Source organism: Vidua macroura, chromosome 1 (genome assembly GCF_024509145.1).
Source record: "Vidua macroura isolate BioBank_ID:100142 chromosome 1, ASM2450914v1, whole genome shotgun sequence".
Taxonomy (NCBI): domain Eukaryota; kingdom Metazoa; phylum Chordata; class Aves; order Passeriformes; family Viduidae; genus Vidua; species Vidua macroura.
Window position 1 is genome coordinate 13,615,951 of NC_071571.1, and position 19,509 is coordinate 13,635,459.

Genomic DNA, 19,509 nt, shown 5'->3' on the forward strand with positions numbered 1-19,509 from the left:
TTGCAAGGATGGGAGTCAATGTGATCTCTGGGCCTCTAGCAGTACAATTCCTCTCCTTGAATAATCTCTTTTGATTAAAAGAAAGGGTGTTTAAAGGGTCATGTAAAATAAAGAGTCTCTGAAGAAATCAGAGATAAATGCTTGATATTATAATAAAGCCCAAGATGTTTTGGCTATCCTTGTTTCCCACAAGCTCATAATCTTGCAGAATGGCATACCAGGGTCTGGAAATCAAGATTCAAGAGTGTTTATTTGCAATAAATCTTCCAGTCCCAAAGACTTGCTAGCTTATTAGGAGGACTGAGCTATTGTAGTCCAGATGGCTACTGTACCTTTGTAGTGCTGTTTCACAATGAACTTCCTAACCTGTGTTCCTAATGCTAATTAGATTTGGATAAGACTAACATGGCTTGTGTTTCTTCATGCTGAAAAAAATGTTACAACTTGGTATGCCTTTTAATGGAACTGAAGCCTTTTGAAGGTTTGATGCTGTCAAAACTGTGAATACCTGAAAAAAACCCGCTAAGATCAAAAGCTAAGCTTGGAATAAGAAACTTTCATTTTTAGATGTTCTGAAGTTATAGGTTGTAGACTGTCTGGAATAGGCAAAAAGCTGGAGGCAACTTAGAGTAGGAGATAACATGTATAGAGATTTATATGCACATACCTTTTTGCATATATATAATATCTATAAAATACTTGTAGCTGCATGCATCGAATAATATTTTTCAATCAGCCTCAGAGGAACAGAATGTAATTGGGGAATTTATCTTGATACCTGACATACGAAGGACAAAAAGATTTGCTGTTTCATGCTAGGATTCTCAAATGCTTTATTTGTCTTTTGCTGGAATATCTTACAGACCTTCACTTGTGGATTAATTTATTTTCAGTTGCTGGAGATTGGTAATTAGCTTGCTATAAAACAGTAAGAGAGTTATGAGTAAAGTTTTAGAAGCATATTTTTGTAAGCATTGATATTTCACATTGTGTTAGAAAATTAAATTTCCAATACTCTTGAGCTACTGACATTTTGGTGTTGTCACGTTTCTTTTGTGTGTAGATTACTCAAGCATAAAATAATGACTTTTATGGTAAAAACATGTTCCAGCTGTCTGCAGCTGCAGTCTAGTTTTCCTGCTGCTACCTACCTTTCAACCAGCACTGGAGAGAGCATGGATCCTTTATCCATTATTAGTTTCTTCTTTCTGTTTTTTGCATGCCTGAACCTAAATATGCATTAGATATGGAATTATTGGCAGAAATTTGCTACTCCTTGTAATTTCAAAATGACTGGTGAAAAAGAGTAAATGCCTGAGAGTACTTTCACAAGCTGAATTCCCAAATGGTTTCCACTTGGGCTTAGAGTTGAGTTTTAAAAATTTTTTATTGATGCTTATGTAAGTTAAATTTGAGTAAAGGGATTATTATTAAAATCTTTTGGCTAAGATGATGTTGAAATCAGTTAAAAAAAAAAAAAAGAGATGCCTTTTGCTTACATAAAGTTTTAGCTGTGTTGCTAACAGAATAAACAATTTGCAGGGACCAGCATAGGTTTAAGTTGATTTGCTCCATTTACTCTACCAATTTGGACAGAAGAATGTAATGCTTTCTTGGAAATGTCTTTCAAATATTATATTATAGATTAATTTGCAGGCTGCAGAGTGCTGCTATCCATAACACTTTTTTCTCTGTCTTGAAAATTAAGTTCTAAAATGAAATGTGTATAAGAGCTGGCGTTATTTCTTTCAGTATGTTATGAAAGATAAATTGGGATAAATTACTTCTTTCAAATAAGTGCATAAAATCATCTAGAGTGGAAAAAATATCTCAGGTGTATCAAAAATCACTGTGATGTTTTCCTATTTTTCTTGCAGTGGTGAACACAGATTTAGTAAATATTTATTTAATTAATGACTTGGCAAAGTTCTAAAAGGGAGTTGAGATTTCAAACTTGTCTTGGAGAAGTTGATGGCTAACAGATACAGAGTATTTCCATAAATCTGACTAAAGAAATTTTAGAAGAGAAGCCCACAACTTAAGTAATAATAATAGATGGCAGCTTAATAGATGATGACTGGTTGTGATTATAACACTCCCTTGGCTTTGCATTTTGTCTGTAGCTTTCAGTGTGTATAAACATGACTTCTTTTTGAATATTTTTATTCTGTAAAACTGTGGTTTTGCTCATGATTTGACTCTGTAGTAATGATGTGTATAGAGGTATCTAAACACACGTATTGAATTCCAGTGCACAGGCATCAATCCACACTCAGATAGTTTTCTGCATTTCTGGGTAGGATGAAGTGGTTTCCTTAGGAAGGTGAAACCCTTGCTTTCCTGACTTGGTGCCATTCTTTCTCTGGCTCACCATGATGAGTTTCGTGTCCCATCAGAGCTGTTGACTCTTTGCAGGATCCAGTTAATGGCTGCCTTTCCTTTGGCTGATGATGTTGTGATCTAGGCATTGATTGGAGTCTCTGTTGATAGACACTTCTTGCTCTTTGGTGGGAAGAAATGTTGAAATGCTGATCTGCAATGACACTTTGATGGTGCTGAGGTCTTTTTTTAACAGTAGATTAAATTGTCATTTGCAGCTCGTGGCTGTGTTTGATGAGCAAGATCCCCACCATGGGGGTGATGGCACCAGCGCCAGCTCGACAGGCACGCAGAGCCCGGAGATTTTTGGCAGTGAGCTTGGCTCCAACGCGGCATCGGCCTTTCAGCCTTACCAAGCAACAAGTGAAATTGAGGTCACGCCGTCAGTCCTTCGTGCAAGTGAGTAAATGTTCTCAGTATCTTAATGTGTTCTGTCTAAATTTACAAAGATGCCAAGAGCATCGATGCTGCTGGGAAAAGTGATTCATTATCTGTCCTTATCGAAAGCTGATCAGAACTGAGAAACTGCATAAATGCTTCTTGCATGCAAGTAAACAAACCTGTCCTAATAAATTATTTATAAATTGCTTTTAGGAGTCATAAGCTGCTTCTATGCTGCCAGTTTAAAATTGTCCTCACACTGAAAATCACAGCAATATCTCCAAATGTAGCTGCTGCATGGTGTAATTTTCGGTTTTGTTCATTTAATGAACAAAATGGTAAAAAGAAACTAAAGATAGGAGCTCTTTCCACTTAACCTGTCAATGTTGCTAGGTTATGCTGTCACCTTTCCATAAAAACACCTGCTAAAATATGCATTTACTGTGTTGCAAAAATACACTTTAAAAAGCAGAAACTACATCCAGAAACATCCCTTTATTTTGTTTATTTCACTGTGATGAACATTTGTTGGAAAACCACATAGCAGGAATTACTTTTTGCATTTCTTGTTCAGGCAGGTTTTTGACTATTTGAACTTATTAAGAAGAAAAATATGGAATGAAATTTACTGTATAATTTTCATTGTTGTTAAAAGTACCATGCAAACAAAACAAAGTGGATAAGGTATTGTGTCCTTTTATGTGTAGTGTCTATAATTTTGAACTTTTGAAATAGGGACTCCACTCCAGAAAATTCTTAGCAGAAGATAGTATTATCAGTCCTTTGATATTTTACAGATACATTGTTTGAAACAACCATGTGTAATTTCCAAGAGATTGATTTTGTGTAGGTGTTTTATTAATGGATAAAATCAGTGTTTAAGCAGTCAGGTAGAATGCAGATGGAGAAGTTACCACTCTGTTAAATTTGCTGGGTTTTGTACCAGAATGTTTTCTCTACAATTAAGGGAATAGCATTTAACAATTAGCTTACATAGAGCTGAATGTGTGTCTTTTTAAGCTGTAACTATGCTTCATTGCAATACAGAATTAAATTAGGGAAGGATTAATGGCAGAATAAAGAAGTATCCTGGAATTTCAGGACCCTTCCATTTTGCTGTCACTAGAGTGTGTCACTGCTAAATGCACATCTCATTTCCATGCATAAGCCAAAAAACTGTCCTCCTTGGTTCTCAGCTTAACAGGGGTTAGAGCAGGCAAGTGCATACACATTTTCTCCTTAGTGTGATTATCTGGTATATTATACAATATGTGAATTTTAGTGCACCAAAATCATATAGTACAGATAAAACTCAGTGGTATATTGGACAGCTCACTTATCTTTGGTGTCATTCTGGAAAATACATGAAGCATTTGGCTAGTTCACTGATTGCTAAGATGACCAAAAAAGAGTTTGAGACCCTTCAATACAAAGCTCTTTAGAAATACAGAATACTTCTAAAAACTGTTAGTAAGGATTATAGCTCTTTGACACTTTTTGTAGAAGCATGCACAAATAAAGTGTGTGAAACAATTTGTAATAAATATGTTATCAGAAATCAGAAATGTTCTCCTATCTAATTCCTTTCTTTAAATGTTGACAGATATGTTTTGGTTTTAAATGTTCCAAACCACAGACTTGGAATCCCAATGCAGTAATATTACTCCATATTAAACATACCTATTTCAGGAATTTCATTTAAATATACATTGAAAATGGAAATACTATCCTTATTGTTGTTCCTTTATAACTTGTGAAGTGAAGCATAGCATACAAATGGTATTCTCAGTATTTCAAATAATTATCTTCTTACTGTGTAAGTTCTATTCAGCAAATAAAACCCATCCAGTTTTGCGGTAGATGCAGATCCTGATTATTACATGTTGACAAGGTCATATATCTATTAATTGGATTGGAGATGGGATACAAAATTGCTGTAATTATTGTAATTTTCCAGCTAATTGCAGGGTTGGCGGTGAATATTTTACTTCTAACAAATGAAAAACAGTATTCCGTCTGAAATTGGTTTATAGCATTTGAGCCGTTTTGTTTTACATCTCTGGTGTTTTTTGCTGGCGCAGTGGGCTCTGCTCCGCGGCCGTTCCCGCACGGTTTTGTGCCCTCGTGCTGCAACTCACCTGCATCCTCTGCTCCCAGGCAGCAGCTCCGTGCATTAGGCTGGGGCTCAAAGCCTGCTGAGATCCTCCTCTCTTTGTTCTGGTTGCCATGCTACCCCTTTTGTTTGTTTATAGATCACACCATCGCTCCTCTCCCAGCAAGGGAAAGGTTAGCTAGATCAGGTCCAGCTGGAAAACTAGTATTCATCTGGAGTCCCTCTTTTCCCATGCACAAACACAGCCTGTACTTTGTGTGTTGGAGAGGGTGTGTGTGTGTCAAATTCCATCTTCCCATATAAACATAGAAGCAAAAATGAGGCTGGCCCATACCCCCTGTGTTGTTTTGCAGTGTGAAAACATAATTCGTTGATACAAGCAGTTGATTTATTTATGTTTCTTATCTAGCTCTTTCTTTTTTACTGCTTTTCTGTTTCCCAAGTTAAACTTCTTATTGTATTTCATCACTTCAGCTGCATCTTTTTTCTAAGCATACAGTACACAAGGCATTTTTTGTGTTTTGCCTGTGTGTTTTCTGGGAAGAGGTTGGAAGCTCACTGCAGAAGATTGTTAAAGCAGACTGATGTTTATTCCCTGCTGAAATATAAACTGGCGGCGCAGGTGAAAATTGCCAAACCTAATGAGCAATTTGGCAGATAAGACAGGATGTCAGGCAGTGACAGTTCAGCAGCGGGTGCACTGCCTGTGAACCAAGTTGTTTGTTTCACAGTACTGCATTTAAATATTGTAAATAAAATCCCTTTTCAGCTTCATGAGATATTGTGAAAAGGGTCATCTCTTTGTCTTGTTTTCCTTTAAAATTATTTAGTTTGTTCAAGAACTAAGACCACCCTTGGTTATTTGTCTTGGTGTGATTATGTGTAACAAGTCTCTGAATATTTCAGCAGTTACAGTGAAAAAACAGTTTTCATACATAACATTATTTGGAAAACATTATAAGAGAGGTAGAGAGGTTTGGAGAGCTGATGTTTTTTCCCTTAAGGGGAATAAGGGGGCTTGGATCTTCTTTTTTCTTCAGCTGTTAATGAAAGGGTATTGAGAAAATGAAGCCAGATTTTTCTCACATAGACACATTATTGCTGGAGATGACAAGCACAGCTATGGACAAGGAAATTGCCAGTTAGAAATAAGGAAAACCATTCTCATCTGGAGAGCCAAACAAGTTTCTCAGAGAAATTGTGACATCTCCATGTGCTTGGAGATGGACAGAACTTGACTGAACATGGCTCTGAACAGCCTGCTCCACCTGGTCCTTTTTTGTGTGGACTGATTAAACCAAATAGCCCCCAGAGATCTCACCCAACCTTTGTAATTCGTGATTGCAAATATAATTAATAAAAGTAAACAATTTGCTTCTCAAAGCTATTGCTTGTAAAAGTGAATGATGTCCACAGTGACATATTTAGCAGACAGGTGTACAAGCATATTGTGCATGTACAGCTTCCCACCTGCGTTTGTATGGTACTGCTTCGTGCCAGTGTGACACAAAGCAGCTGCCAGGGGGGACTGCTGCTTTTGTTTTCAGGATGTCTTGTAGGTTCTTCAGTTCCTTAAAAAAGAGATGTGGGATAATTGTAAGATTCTCCTAAAGGCTGGAGGGTCAAGATCTCCTGGAACACTGGCCAGAGAGCCTAAGAAATTGCTGAGAGCTGGCTGGAATTGGTGCACTGCAGTGAATTATATGCTCAGGTGATCTGTATCATATATTTTAGCAAGACTCTCAGCATCAATTTTGTACTCTGGTCACAGAACCAGACCCTGAAAAAAAAAAAGTCTAGATAAGAATATTTTGAAGTGAGTGCACAGCTGGCTCTGAAGATGTGCTAGAAGGGCAGAGAAGCAAAGAAATTGCTGCAGCTTCACATCATTGTTTACCCAGCAGCATGGCTGTTGCTTTAAGGTTCCCTGTGTGCAAGTGTGCTCTTACCCTGCAATCAGCACAAGTTTAGTCCTCACGGGTAAGAGCATGCATGCAGACTTTGACTGGGAATTCATTGCTAAAATAAAGTTCCTGACCTTGCTTGCCTTTGAATTTGTCTCTTTCTCTGCTTTCTGAGCAGTTTTTAGTTGTTCACTGACAAATTAGTAGGATATAACAAGTATAGTCCCTGAGGGCTCTCTTAGTTTAGTATTTTAATATTATTAATTAATTAATAATAATTAATTCATATTTAGTATTTAGACTGTTAAGTATTTTAATAAATCTGAACTGGAATAGAAAGTACTGCATAAAAAGCTAAGACGGAGTTTCAGGTACAATGTTTCAGTTCAGCATTGACTTTTGATACATTTATTAAGTGTTTTGAAATCAGTGAGATGGGCACAGCCAGTGCATGTGCGAAGAAAAAGGTAATTTGTAAGGCAGTACTAATGAACAGCAAAGTCCACAATACTGTTAGAAGGATCCTGGCAATATGGTGCACTATTACACTGCAACCAGGCATTATGCTCTTCCATCAAAAGGTCAAAAGCAAATGCTGTTCTGGGCTCGCTCTTGTGAGCAGGAAGACTTAATCTGGAGTGACCAGTTGTGGTGCCAGCTGTGGAGAAATTCTAAATGAGTTGAAGAAAGTCAAAAAAGAGCAACAAGAATAAGTTGCTTTGGAGACTATGATGAATTGGTAGGACTGGTTTATTTAATTAAGGAAAGGAAGAAACTGGTAGGATCCAAGTCTTGAAATGTGTTGATATTTTTCTCATTCTTCATGTCTGGTAAAAGAAGGAGAGTTGGCATTTCCTGAGCAAAAGCCATTTTTTGTAACCCATAGGGCTAAAAAACATGTTTACACCTCATTTAGCAAGCTAGTATTTGTGGGAATGGCTCAGAGTCAGGGTCTGGCTGCTGCTGAGCACTGTCTGCACTGTGCTCTGAGGCAGTGGGGCTTCTGGGGGCAATCTGTCCTGTTCCTGGCTAAGCCATTGGGTTGTTTGGTGACCCCAGGTGAGCCATTTCTTGCGTCTGTTGTAACAATGTGTATGTTTTTGCATCTCAATTTTGAGTCTTCAAAAAATTCAGTGCTATGTAAACCATTTAAAGATGGGAGTACACAAATGTGTGAATTTCAAGTACTTTAAAATTGCTTTAAATATGTCACTTCACTGTTTTGATACAAGTATTTATCTAGAGTCCCAAATGTATATTCTGAGAAGTATTATGTAAATATTTATAAGGTAAAGGCTTTGGTTTCATGATTTGGAGCGCTCCATGTTAGTGTGTTGCCAAAGAACTGCAGAGGTGAGTTCATATTTGTTCTGGTCTCAGAAATGATGATTGTTTCAGCACTCTTTCCCACATATGGCCACTAGAAACATTTTCATTCTTGTTTATGTCTCCTTGACTCCTAATTCAACTCTGAGTCATCTTTATGTATGGAAATAAAGATATTTTCAAATGTTGAAGAACTAAGAAATTGAGAGATCAGAAATGGAGGAAGAGAAAGATGAGTTCATTAAAACCCAGATGTTAGGAGCTTTATCAGATTGAGTTATCTCTAGGATTAAATAGCCAAATACAAAATATAGAGAAAATCACCCACATTTGTTATGAAAGATTAGGACTTTACAGACAGTGCTTGCTGAAGTCGGGGGGATGTTTCCCACTCTCTGTGTTGAGTTTTCGATCAGCTCAGCTTCCCACGGTCCATCTCTTTGGTCTCCTTCACTGATGTTCAGATGCCTGTGATTCCAGTGAAGTTCCAGGAATGAAATACAAAGGATTTCCAAACCATCATTCCCACTGTTACTCCCTTGTCAGGTTCTCCTAGGTTTCTTTTACTGTTTGGATAATACAAAAAGAACCTTGAACTGAGGCTTGCACCTCTGTTGTTAGCATCTGAATAAGGAAGGTTTCTCATGCATTGGAGTTTGAGAAGATTTAGCAGAGTCTGTTTCCTCACCTTCTGGTGCTCTCGCCGTTCAGGAATTCTTATCACATTTTATCCCTAAAGCTCTGTGAGGGATATGATTGTTTAAAAGCCAGAGTTATTGAATCAAAAAATCAGTACCAGGTGCTGCTTTCTTCCATGAGGCTAAATTTGATCTTTGTACAGCACAGTTCTGACTTGAGTGATCTCCAGTTGGTGTTTTCTCCAAGCGTAGTGCTCTGCTGTTAATTTGGGATTGTTGAGCAGTTTAAAAACCATGTGTTTTTGATGAGATTGTGACACGTTTGTAAAAACAAATGAATTTTAAACTGTTTAAGTTTCTAAATTAACCTTTAATATCTTCAATCTTCTTGGTGTACCAGCAAGCAAAATACTGTTGCTCCTAGTAGGATTAAAAAAATCCCTGAAAACAATAAAGTAAAAAAAAAATTTAGAATTTACTGATTCTCTGGAGGAAACCTGAGTAATTGTGGTGTATTTCAAGATGTTATTCCATATGGTGAAGACTTCTATCTACAAGTACTAATAACAAGAAGTAGTAAAAATACAGTGTTGTATCTGATACCTGGTTAGAGGTATCAGGTAGCTAGAGAATATAGTACAAGAAAGATAATAAGGAAGGGTTATGAAGATGTAAGTATTGAATTTGAGCAGGTTAAGAAGTCAAGTTTGGATATTAGTCTAAATTTGACATCTTAAATAGATTTAATGATCACTTGAACAACAAGCTATTATGGAAATTAGAGCTGTATTCTCAGAATATTTCAACACTCATGTGGTGGTTGTTGAGTTTTATTTTCCCTTTCTTTAAATGAAAGGCAACTTTTTCCGTAATGGAACTCTGGTTTTATGTATGCAAAAGCATGATACCATTTTATCCAATCAAATGTTGCAATGTAGCTGCTCAAGTCTGTCATATTGTGGTATCATGGGTTTAATACCATTGAGATAAAAATATATGCTTATATAAAGAGTTTATCATCCCACATATCAATAAGTATTATATGTGTAAGTGTAATAACTCTTAAAATAGATACTTTCTTGATTGCTTCTCTGTTTCTTGTAATTTCATTATAAGCAAATGAGGAGTACAGTGAAGGCAAAAGAACATGAATCTGAAATGAGTAGGGAATGCTTTCTCACAATACAGCCAACCATCCTGTGAAGCTTTTTACTCTGTGAAGGCATATGTACATATTGCATTTTTTTACCCAACAGTTTCTAAAACCCTTATGCAGTATTTATAGATACTTGTTCTGAAATGTGATAAAACAGTATGCTTCAAGGCATCCTTAAGATCCAGAGGCACTACTCTGCAACAGTAACTGGCATCCCAGTCATGCTTTGCTTTGCTTTGAGGCAACAGGAATGAGTCTTTGAAGGAGTATGGGGGGGTGGGCAACTGACATTAATTACTGACAAAAAAAAATCTTTCAACAGGAGAAGGATGCAAATTTTATCAAATGTATTTCATTACTCACTTGGTCCTAAGCAGGCTGATCTTGTGGGATTGTTGTTTTAGGGCTTATGAAGAGGGGTGTGTGCTGGGGGCTCTGTGCTGCACTGTGTGTGGTGCTACCCTGTGTTCAATGCATCAGCTAGTGCATGTCTCCCTCCCCAAAAAACATGTGGGTATTTTTGATCACAAGCCCAGTGTAGTAAGATATTGCATTTAAAGTATATCCTTTATTATGCTAAACTTTTACTTCAGTGTTGCTTGCTTTTGTTCGTAATTCACAAGGGATCATCTTGCTCCCTTCCTTATTACATTTGCAGCATATTAACACACTCTTTTAGATGGGGATGTGTTTTGGAGATAGTCCATCTCTTTGGGTGATTACTGGGAAAAAGTTGCTTCAAATTCTGTGTCTTTTGACGTGTTCCTTTGAGGAGGATGAGAGAGAGACAGATGGCTACTGGTTGAATAGGGTTGTTTTTTATTTACCCTCATGCCCTGAAAAGGACTGAAACATGATATTGAAATAAAGGAGTGGGTGAGAAACAACTTCCCATTAATTTATTGCTTTATTTCATACTTGAAACAAAGATAAAATTTGTTGTTTTTCTTACCCATCTCTTGCTGTAAATCTTAATTATGTAATTAAGATGAGTGCCAGCTTCAGAACGTTGTGGGTTCATGGGGGCAGATGAAGCATTCAGGGTGAGAATAAAGTGTATGTATTTAGAAGAACTTATCTCTTTTTGACCCCTGGCACTGGATGCTGTGGAAGTGACTAGCTTGGCTTCAGCCCATGGAGCTGTTCTGAGCAGCACCTGCTCTCCTGCTGTCACAGCTTGGCCTGGCTCAGGGTCCCCAGTACTCTGCAGCCAGGGAACCTCAGCTCAGCTCCTGTTCTGTGACACTGCAAGGACAGATGGGATCCCCCTGTGTGACACAGTTGTCACCTTGCTTTTACTGCCTGGGCTGATGCCAGAGCTGGGCTGTTTGGGGTTGGAGTGAATGTGAGCTCAGGCTGTGTTCCAGGCCTCTGTTTCTAGCCTCTGTTATGGATTTAGGCAACTAACTCTATCAATAGTTTAGGATTGACAGAAAGTAGAAATGATGATATATGTAGACAGGGAGTTGGGGACCATGTGGGTTTAGAGACAAAAGCAAACAGTGGCACTTAAGGTTAAGTTAAAATGTTACTACTGCTTGCATGCGTACAGTAAAGGGGTGTACAAAGACAGCAAGAGCAAGCTTGCATTAGCTTCCAAATATTGTGAGTCAGAAATGAGGCTTCTCAAAACAAACTGTGATCAGCCATTAAAACCTTATCCTGAGGCATTGGATTTGATTCAGTTCTCTGTACAGCACTGTTCATATTCACAGCTCAAAGGAAAACTGGACTCTTTTGGCAATTGCTGGATAACAGCTGATTCAAAGGAGACGTGTGATGGATGAGGTTGATACCAACAGACTTCAAGTTCTGCATCTGAGCTAAATGCTCAAGGCAACCCAGTTTCTCATTCTTGGACACCTTTAGGGTGTGTTCATCTGACCTGTTTTGCCACTTACTTCAGAGAGAAATGGACCATTGGCTGTTGCATTGCTCTGGGGAATGGTTCTTCCCCTCGCCAGAGACCCCTGTAGCTGTAACCATGTTAGTTTAACCCTTCCTTCCTTTCTGGACCCAATTGGCTGGGAGCCAATTGTCCCTTCCTGAACAGGAGGGTAGATAATGCCCTGCTCCTCCATTGTTCGCTCTCTTGCCCACACTTTTGCCTGCTCTCTTTCTCTCTTTCCTCCTCTTTCCCTCTTCCTCCTATGGAATAAACGTCTTGGACAACATCAAGGGTAAGAGCCTCTTTTGGAGTCTTTTGCTTTAACCCTGTAATATTTTCCCCCAAAGCTCTCTCAGATTTGGGCTAGCCTTGTAACTCCAGAGGGCTGCAGGGGAAAGTATTAACAATTGGCTGAACTAGGTGCACTGGTTAATCTCTGTTGTTGGGAGTGAAATGGAGTTGGCCAGTTCCAAAATACATGTATGAGAATCCTGTTCTGCCTGTGATTTAACTCACACCATGAAAATAATTTCTTACATGAAAGATTTAAAAAAAAATTAAGTAAGATGTTGCCTTTTTTGCCTTAAAAAAGGTAATTTTCAAATTTGGAAGAGAAAGGATAAGTGCATTTTACAAAGCAAGCAGCTTCTCAGTTTTACGTACTGAGCAATTTTGCATGGCCCCCACAAGTTCCTATACAGCCCCACTTATGCTTGGGAGGTATATTTGGGTTGTGGACAGTATGTCATGATTGCAGAAAGTCCCGTGTTCTATTTTTTTTCAGAGTAAGATTGGGTTTGAGACACTTTCATGTAATTTCATGGTTAAACCAACAGTGCCATCTGCCTTGGGTCTGACACTGGTATCTGGTCACTTTGTGGTGCTGGTCCCAAACAGGTAAACCTCTGCAGAGGGGGCAACTGTGCTTTTTCTTGCCATGTGTTGTCAGATGTTGAAGCATCAGAGGTGCCACCATGTGGCAGTGAAAGCCAGCCCAAATCTGGAAGAATAAACATGATGGGAACATAATGAAGTCTGAAGCATATGAATTGTTTTTACTGCTCTATGCAATTGGGTGGTTCTGTACCCCATTATCTCACACACTGTGCAGGGTGTTACAGCCATCCTGCCTTTCCTGCTGTTCAGGGTATCCTGGCTCCCCATGCACTTGGGAGAGTTCTCTGTATACACACTCAGCCTCTGGAATGGGTGGCTGTGTAAAGGAGCATCCCTCCTTTAATAGCCTTAATATAGGCTAATAAAGTAAATGCATTTGCAGGTTTAGAGACACAATAATGATGGGCAACAACTGCTGAAACTGTTTCAAATGAAATAACATTTGAAGCAATGCTTGCAGTTCTTTTTAGTAGATTATAAAAGAACAAAATTATGTTCACCAGTTTCTAAAAAGTTGGAAAATGGACACATGTGCCTTGTTAACCAGCCTTATATAATACACAAGTAAGTCTTTCAGTGTTTTTGGTAAGTCCTGACTTGATCTCTCTGCTTTTGGGCTTTTTGGAGGTTTTCTGCCTATGAAAGCTTTCTCCACCAAATATAAAAATGATGTTAGCTTCTATTCCAATCCATTTTGAACTCTGATGTTTAAGACTTTCTTTAGATGACAGAGAGATTGTAGGTCAAACACTGCCTGACTTTCACAATGATTTCCATCTGAAGGGTCTTACATAGTATAATCTCTTAATGTTTTATTTAAAATTTTAGTTGGGTTCTTGACTCATGGAAAAATAAATAAAAATTAAGGTCTTGTTGCAGTGAAAAAACCATGAAACTGCTTTGTCAAATGAACTGCATGACATTTATCTATGGGAAATATCCATTAAGTGAGTGAATAAAGTTACTGCTCTAGTTTGACATAGTAGGCAATATTTCTGTGAGTCTTGTACATGTAGATGATTTACCTCTACCTCTGTTTTAAGTTCACCTTTAAAGTAATAAAACACAAGTGGCCAAAGTCTTCCTGTAATCCTGCTTTCCCATAGCTCTTTGTTATGTTGCTTAAAACGTAACATTACAGTGTAATAAGTATTTTCAGTTCTTCCACCCATAAAGGGTAGGGGGAAAATCTGTTTGCAATTAGTGCTGGTATCAAGATATTATTTCTGGTTTGTGCTTCGGCAGTGACTGGGGGAGCAGGGCAGCTGAAGGCTTGAGGAGAGGTCACTGCCAGGGTGCTGCTCCAGGAGCTAGAGGAGGAGAAGCCATGTGTAAGCAGTCAGTGGAGAGGAGGAGGACAAAATAGAACTGTTTAAAAGCCTATCACCCAAAAAGTGAAGGGTGAAAAAGCTTCCATGAAACTGCAGCTAGGAATACTCACAGACGTTTGTTTACTGAGCTTGGTCTGCGTATTTCTTCTGTTAGCTGAAGAGTTTATCCCAGACTGTGTGTCTTGGCAGCTGCAGTGCAGTAGTGTGTCATGGTGGCAGCAAATCCAGAGAATACGTAGAAAATGGGGTACCCAAGCACTGCATGCTTCAGCCATGTCCTCAGTGGTGCTGGGAGCGAGCAGCTGCCCTCCGAGGGTGCAGCCTCTGGGTTTGCTGTGGGTCATCTGTGCCCAGAGTGTGCCCCAGGCCTCAGGCAGGGAAGCAGCACTCGGGGCAGTGCCTGCTTTGCTGGGCTCAGAGCCTTTGCTGGGCTTGGACCCTTTGCTGGGCTTGGACCCTTTGCTGGGCTCAGAGCCTTTGCTGGGCTCAGAGCCCGCAGTGTCCCTGCTGCAGCTCCCGGTGCCGGTACATGCCCAGCAGAACAAACTCTGGGAGAGAGCTGTGCCTGTGTGTGTGTGATTTCACTGCTGTATGGAATTCCATATAATTCCCAGTGCCTGTCACTTGAGGGTAGATTGTAATGCAGCTATTTATGTGCTGTTCGCCTGGGTGGCTGCTGGTGTACTAGCCAGCTTCTAGGAATCTTCATTCTGTGTTTTACCAGAATGATTTCGTACATGTGAATTTTTTGCATGGGATTCCTGTTATGGGGTGAATTGAATATTAAATTAGTCCTCAAACCCTGAAGGCAGTACATCAGCTTCACTCATCCTGAGCAATTTGTGCTTTGCTGTATGAACCATATCCCATGTTCAGTTTCTCAGTTTTCCCAGGGCTGGGATTTTGCTCCATTTGTTTCCATTTTTCTTTTTTAAAGTCGGAATGTTTTACTAAGGGTGAAAAATATTTTTAATGAAGTATTTTAATTTGCTTTTGTGTTATGAGCTTGTGTTTCACCCTCCCCTCATCCAGGTTTTGCCAGATGTTTTAAATATCTTCTCAGTACATATGCTTTCAAGGTTTCTCTGCAAATCCAATTGTGTTTAACAGGCACTGAGTCCTTGTGAATCAATGTTGTATTTTTCTCTACTTTATGCCTCCCAGATCTGGCAGATGTCTTGAGTTTTAGGACAGCAGGTTTTCAGTGTTTTCTGTATGAAAGCAGATAAGATTGGTACATAGTTAGAATTTCCTCAGAAAGGATCAGAGTTTCAGACATCTGTGGGAGGAAGGCATTTCACTGACCACATGTTTTTGCAGCATTTAGTGAGTTTAGTAAGTAGTTAAATCCAATAATTCATATTATGCTGTATCAAAAGGGATGGCTTTTGTAAGGAAAGCTGTATTTGTGGGGCTTTTTTTGCATTTCTTTTTTTTTTTTTTTTTTTTTAAGTCCTTGTATATGTAACATTTAAACCAAATACAGTGTTTCATTTATCGTTCCTTGGAAAAATTTCTTAAAGTCATAGTTTTAGCTAGAGGGATGATAATTTTCACCCATAGATAGTGGTTAATTATGTTTTATTTTCCTTTTGACCAGCCAAATTAAATACATTTGTTTGATTTTAGTCATAACTATTTTATTACTCTCACTGCAATGTAAACTGTTTGCTCTGTGTTTCCTTCCTTGATTTTTTCCCTCACTATTTTTCCTGTCATTTGTTTGTAAGATACCTGAAGGGTCATTTTTAACAATGAAAAGTGAGGAAATGTCAAAGGTAGGGCTGCTGCTGGAGGCTCTTTGTGTGCTCAGTGCTTTCTGTCTGTAGTTATCAAGCTGCAGAATGTGAGATGCTCAGCACGTGTGATGGGATGAGGCTTTAACCCAAGAGAAGGTTAGTTGGTGACTTGATGCTCCTTCCTTCTGTTTCCATTTGCTGACTTCCAGATTGAGAACCCAGTGCATCTGGGTTAACTTGATGCCTCATGGAAATTTTAGAAAGGAGACAAACACTTTGTATCAGAAGGAGAATGGAAAAGAGAAGGCATGAAGAATTAAAGAACCAAGATGAATGGATCAGAAAAGGGGAGGGGGGAGCACAGGAAGAGGAGCTAGTGGCAGGGAATGTTTACTTCCCTGGGGACAAATAAAAATACATAACTGTTTCCTTGATGTTACTTTGCTGTATAAACAGTTAGCCTAGGACCCATGTAAATGATGTATGACTGTGAGAGAGAAAGTGAGTAGGTTGCTGCTACCCTCCCACTCACCTTTTCTCTTTGCAAAGCTCTCTGTAGAACCTGAGACCTGGTCCATGCCAGAAACTGAAGGAAAAAAACCCCAAAAAGTTAAAGACACGAAAAGGAGGGATAATCCCACATGAATACACTTTTGTTATTTCTCAAGTGTTAATCACAAAATGAAAAATGGTAGTGTGTAATGTTAGATTTGTGTAAGTGCATGATGACATTTTGAATTACCTTTCCTGAAACACAAACTGTGGATTGTCTGACATAGAAGACATTCGGTGAATTGCGGAGCTTTAAAAATGACAGTCCTGGGGCTTTGATGGATTCTCTGTCTCCTGAAGTCTTGAAATTAAAGTCAATATTTTTCTGTATTTCCAACAGAAGTTAAAAGACTAAATGCAGACATTATTGCATGGTGTACCTGGGCTTATATAGGTGTTTGACAGGATGATCACAGGGTGTCTTCAGGATTTGAGTTACGAGTCTTGTTTGGAGTCTCACAGTAGCGCTGCAATGCATGTAGTGGATGATTCTTTGCATATTTGGACCTATGCTTTTCTCTTTTTAAGATTCTTCTCTATTTGTTTTCTTACCATTTTATTTTTTGTGGTGCAGTTTTTCCCCCTTTCTTGTTGTTTACATTGTCCATTCCAGCCAATTCTGTAGTCTTCCCATCCTGTCTGCCACAGAAATCTCTATATACTGCTCCAATATCCTTTGCTCCTTTGCTCCTGCAAAACCTCCAGCTGGCAGGTTTCCCTTTCATCCATACCCTATATTTGTTTGTAGGTGGAATGTGTTGCTTAGGTTTGTTTTGTTTTGCATTGCTTTAAAATTAATTTTAAAGGTTGTTTTGCATTTGTTTTTTGATTCAGCTCCTCCTTGGTGCAGATGAAGTGCAGACTAAGGAGGATGGACAGCATCTGGTTGAGTCACCATGGCTTGGGCTGGTCATGTTCTCCTGTGGGACTGGCTAGCAAATCAGCTGCTACCCAGGAAACTGAGGCTGACAAGAATTCTGGATTGACTTTTAATGCTTTCTTGGCACTTCAGCAGAAACTGATCTGTTTTGGCTCAGCTAAAAAAAAATGGATGTTTTAAGCCCTTTTCTTCCCAGAGTATTTATTCTCTTCACTCTACTCCATGGCCAGCTGCTGGCATAGCTGTATTACAAAAAAATTCCGAAGATTGTATTTTGCAACAATGGCTTCAAGTGTGCTCTGACTTAATTAGTGGGAAAAACTAGCTTATATCTGGCTGTATTAGGGGCTTCATGCTGTTGTGTGTGACTGCTTATTGTTGAACATTTAATGCAGAAGACAGTTTACTTGACAGATGTGGAGGGGGGGTTTGAGAGAAAAATAGGTTAAATATGTAAGTCACCACATAAATGCTAAGTATGATTATAAAATGCAAAAATGATGATACAGAAATCTGTGAGGAGAGCCATGTAAGACTGCCTGTGGGCCTAGGATTTTAGTCCTTTGCTTTTACAGCAAGAGACTAGAAATGCTTATGCAATATTAATTCAGGAAATACAGCAAATTGGCATTTGGAAGCATTCAATTTTCCTCATAATTGTTCTCCATTCACTTGGCCGATTATCAGTAATTTCAGGGAATTAAAGATGCTCTTTTTAGAAGTTTCTAGTGAACTCTTTAGAATTGTCAAACAATAACAAACCTGCCACTTAGGCAGCAATTTTCCCTCTTGCTGTCCTCACACTGATGTTAGATTGCTGTTTGGAAAGGCTAGACAAGCAAACTGCCATGCAGTAAATCAGCAGGAAATTTTTTTCAGCCTCATGCTGCTGAGTGAATTTTGATCCAAGAATTTCTGTGTTTGTTTTGTTCATGCAAAGACTTTCATCCTTCAGTTTGGGAACAGAAAGGTTGGTTTTCTTTGATAGTAAATCTGCTAAAGTGTATTTTGTTAAAGAATTTAGTATTATATTTTTGTGGATTAAGCTTGTTATCCTTCAGTCATCTCTAGGTGAATCCCACCGGAATGCGATTTCAAAGCATGTGATGTCCACTTCTTTCCTTTTCCTCTCCTGCAGTGTGAAAAGGCAAACTAAATAGTTAAAAACCCCTCAGGAAGGGGGCTGGGAAGTGCCATTTACTGAAAAGGTGACACTCTGTCCTCTCAGTCTGTGTCACAGGACTTCCTAAAGCATGAAGTGAGCACAGGGACAAGAACTGCAAAATGTCTGTGGTCAGAAAGGGGACTGCTTTATGGTGATCTGTGACAGGATCCAGTGACCCCGTGGGGATATTATGTACCTGCCTGCAGGTTTTGGATGTGCTGAACATAATCATCTCTCAGTCTCATGATCTCTGCCTCTTCCTTTCTCCTGGAGTTAGCAAGCCAAGGGGCCAGCATCCCAGTCCTGTCCCTGTGCCAGCCAGGAGTGAGGAATGTGGACATCTGAATGCCTGTGGGCTTGGGTAGTTTTGGCTCCCATTTCCAGCCCTGCTGAGGTGTTGCTGCTGAAGAGGAGCAACAGAGCTCTCCAAGATGTTTAACTGCTTTTCTGCTCAGCTGTGTAGAAACAGCAAAAAACTCTTTACATTTGATCGGTGGTTTTAGTCCAGCACTTGTATTTGAGATAACCCAGCTGCTTCTGAGGAGCATGGGAGCAGCCTTCCTTTGACAAATGGTTTTGGTCATCTCAGAAAAAGCACATCTGGCTGTTTGGTTTATTTTAATCTTCCCTAGATTAGAATTACCATGGTAATCACACAAAAAGGTGTGATGATGGTTGTATTCCAAGAGGTGATAAAAACTGAGGGAGGTTAGTGAGGTCTGCTTGTTGCTGGACATGGAACAAGATGCAGCCCAGTTTGTCCTCCTCTTGAGGTTTTGTAATACCTGCAGCCAGGAGTTGTTCCTCCATGTGTGGTCTTTTGTCTTGTTGGCTTTTCCATGATAAAAACCCCCACTTTCATTGGAAATGTTCTGTTGTGGAGGGGATGGAACACCCTCCATTATTAAGATTTAGGCTTCATTTTCCACATATGCAAAGTCTTGCCTTTTTAAAATTGTTGAGAAGGTTTCCATTTTGTATGTGTTGCATGACCAATGGGTAAGTTTTCTCTCCAAACTTTGAGCTTGAGAATGAAAATGTTAAACATCCTTTGGAAGTATTTTCAAAAACTTGAAAAACACATAAATCAAAATCTCATCTGGCAAAAAAAAAAAAAAAAAAAGTGAATTCTCTCATGAATTAATAACTTTTAAAATAGT

General features: G+C 39.0%; 1 protein-coding gene across 23 annotated transcripts in view; it reads left to right on the forward strand.

Moving 5' to 3' along the window:
- The window catches only part of PARD3 (par-3 family cell polarity regulator), a 443,499-nt gene that overhangs the window by 145,548 nt on the left and 278,442 nt on the right, over positions 1-19,509 (forward strand). For 18 of the 23 annotated variants that reach the window (XR_008436211.1, XM_053972924.1, XM_053973078.1 and 15 more), the window contains one exon: positions 2,598-2,778. The exons of the other annotated variants lie outside the window; for them this stretch is intronic. Coding sequence is in view for 17 of the 18 variants with exons in the window: in XM_053972924.1 (XP_053828899.1) it covers positions 2,598-2,778 (181 nt within the window). In the remaining variant the exon portion in view is untranslated. The remainder of the gene's footprint in view (positions 1-2,597; positions 2,779-19,509) is intronic. 23 annotated transcript variants of the gene reach the window in all.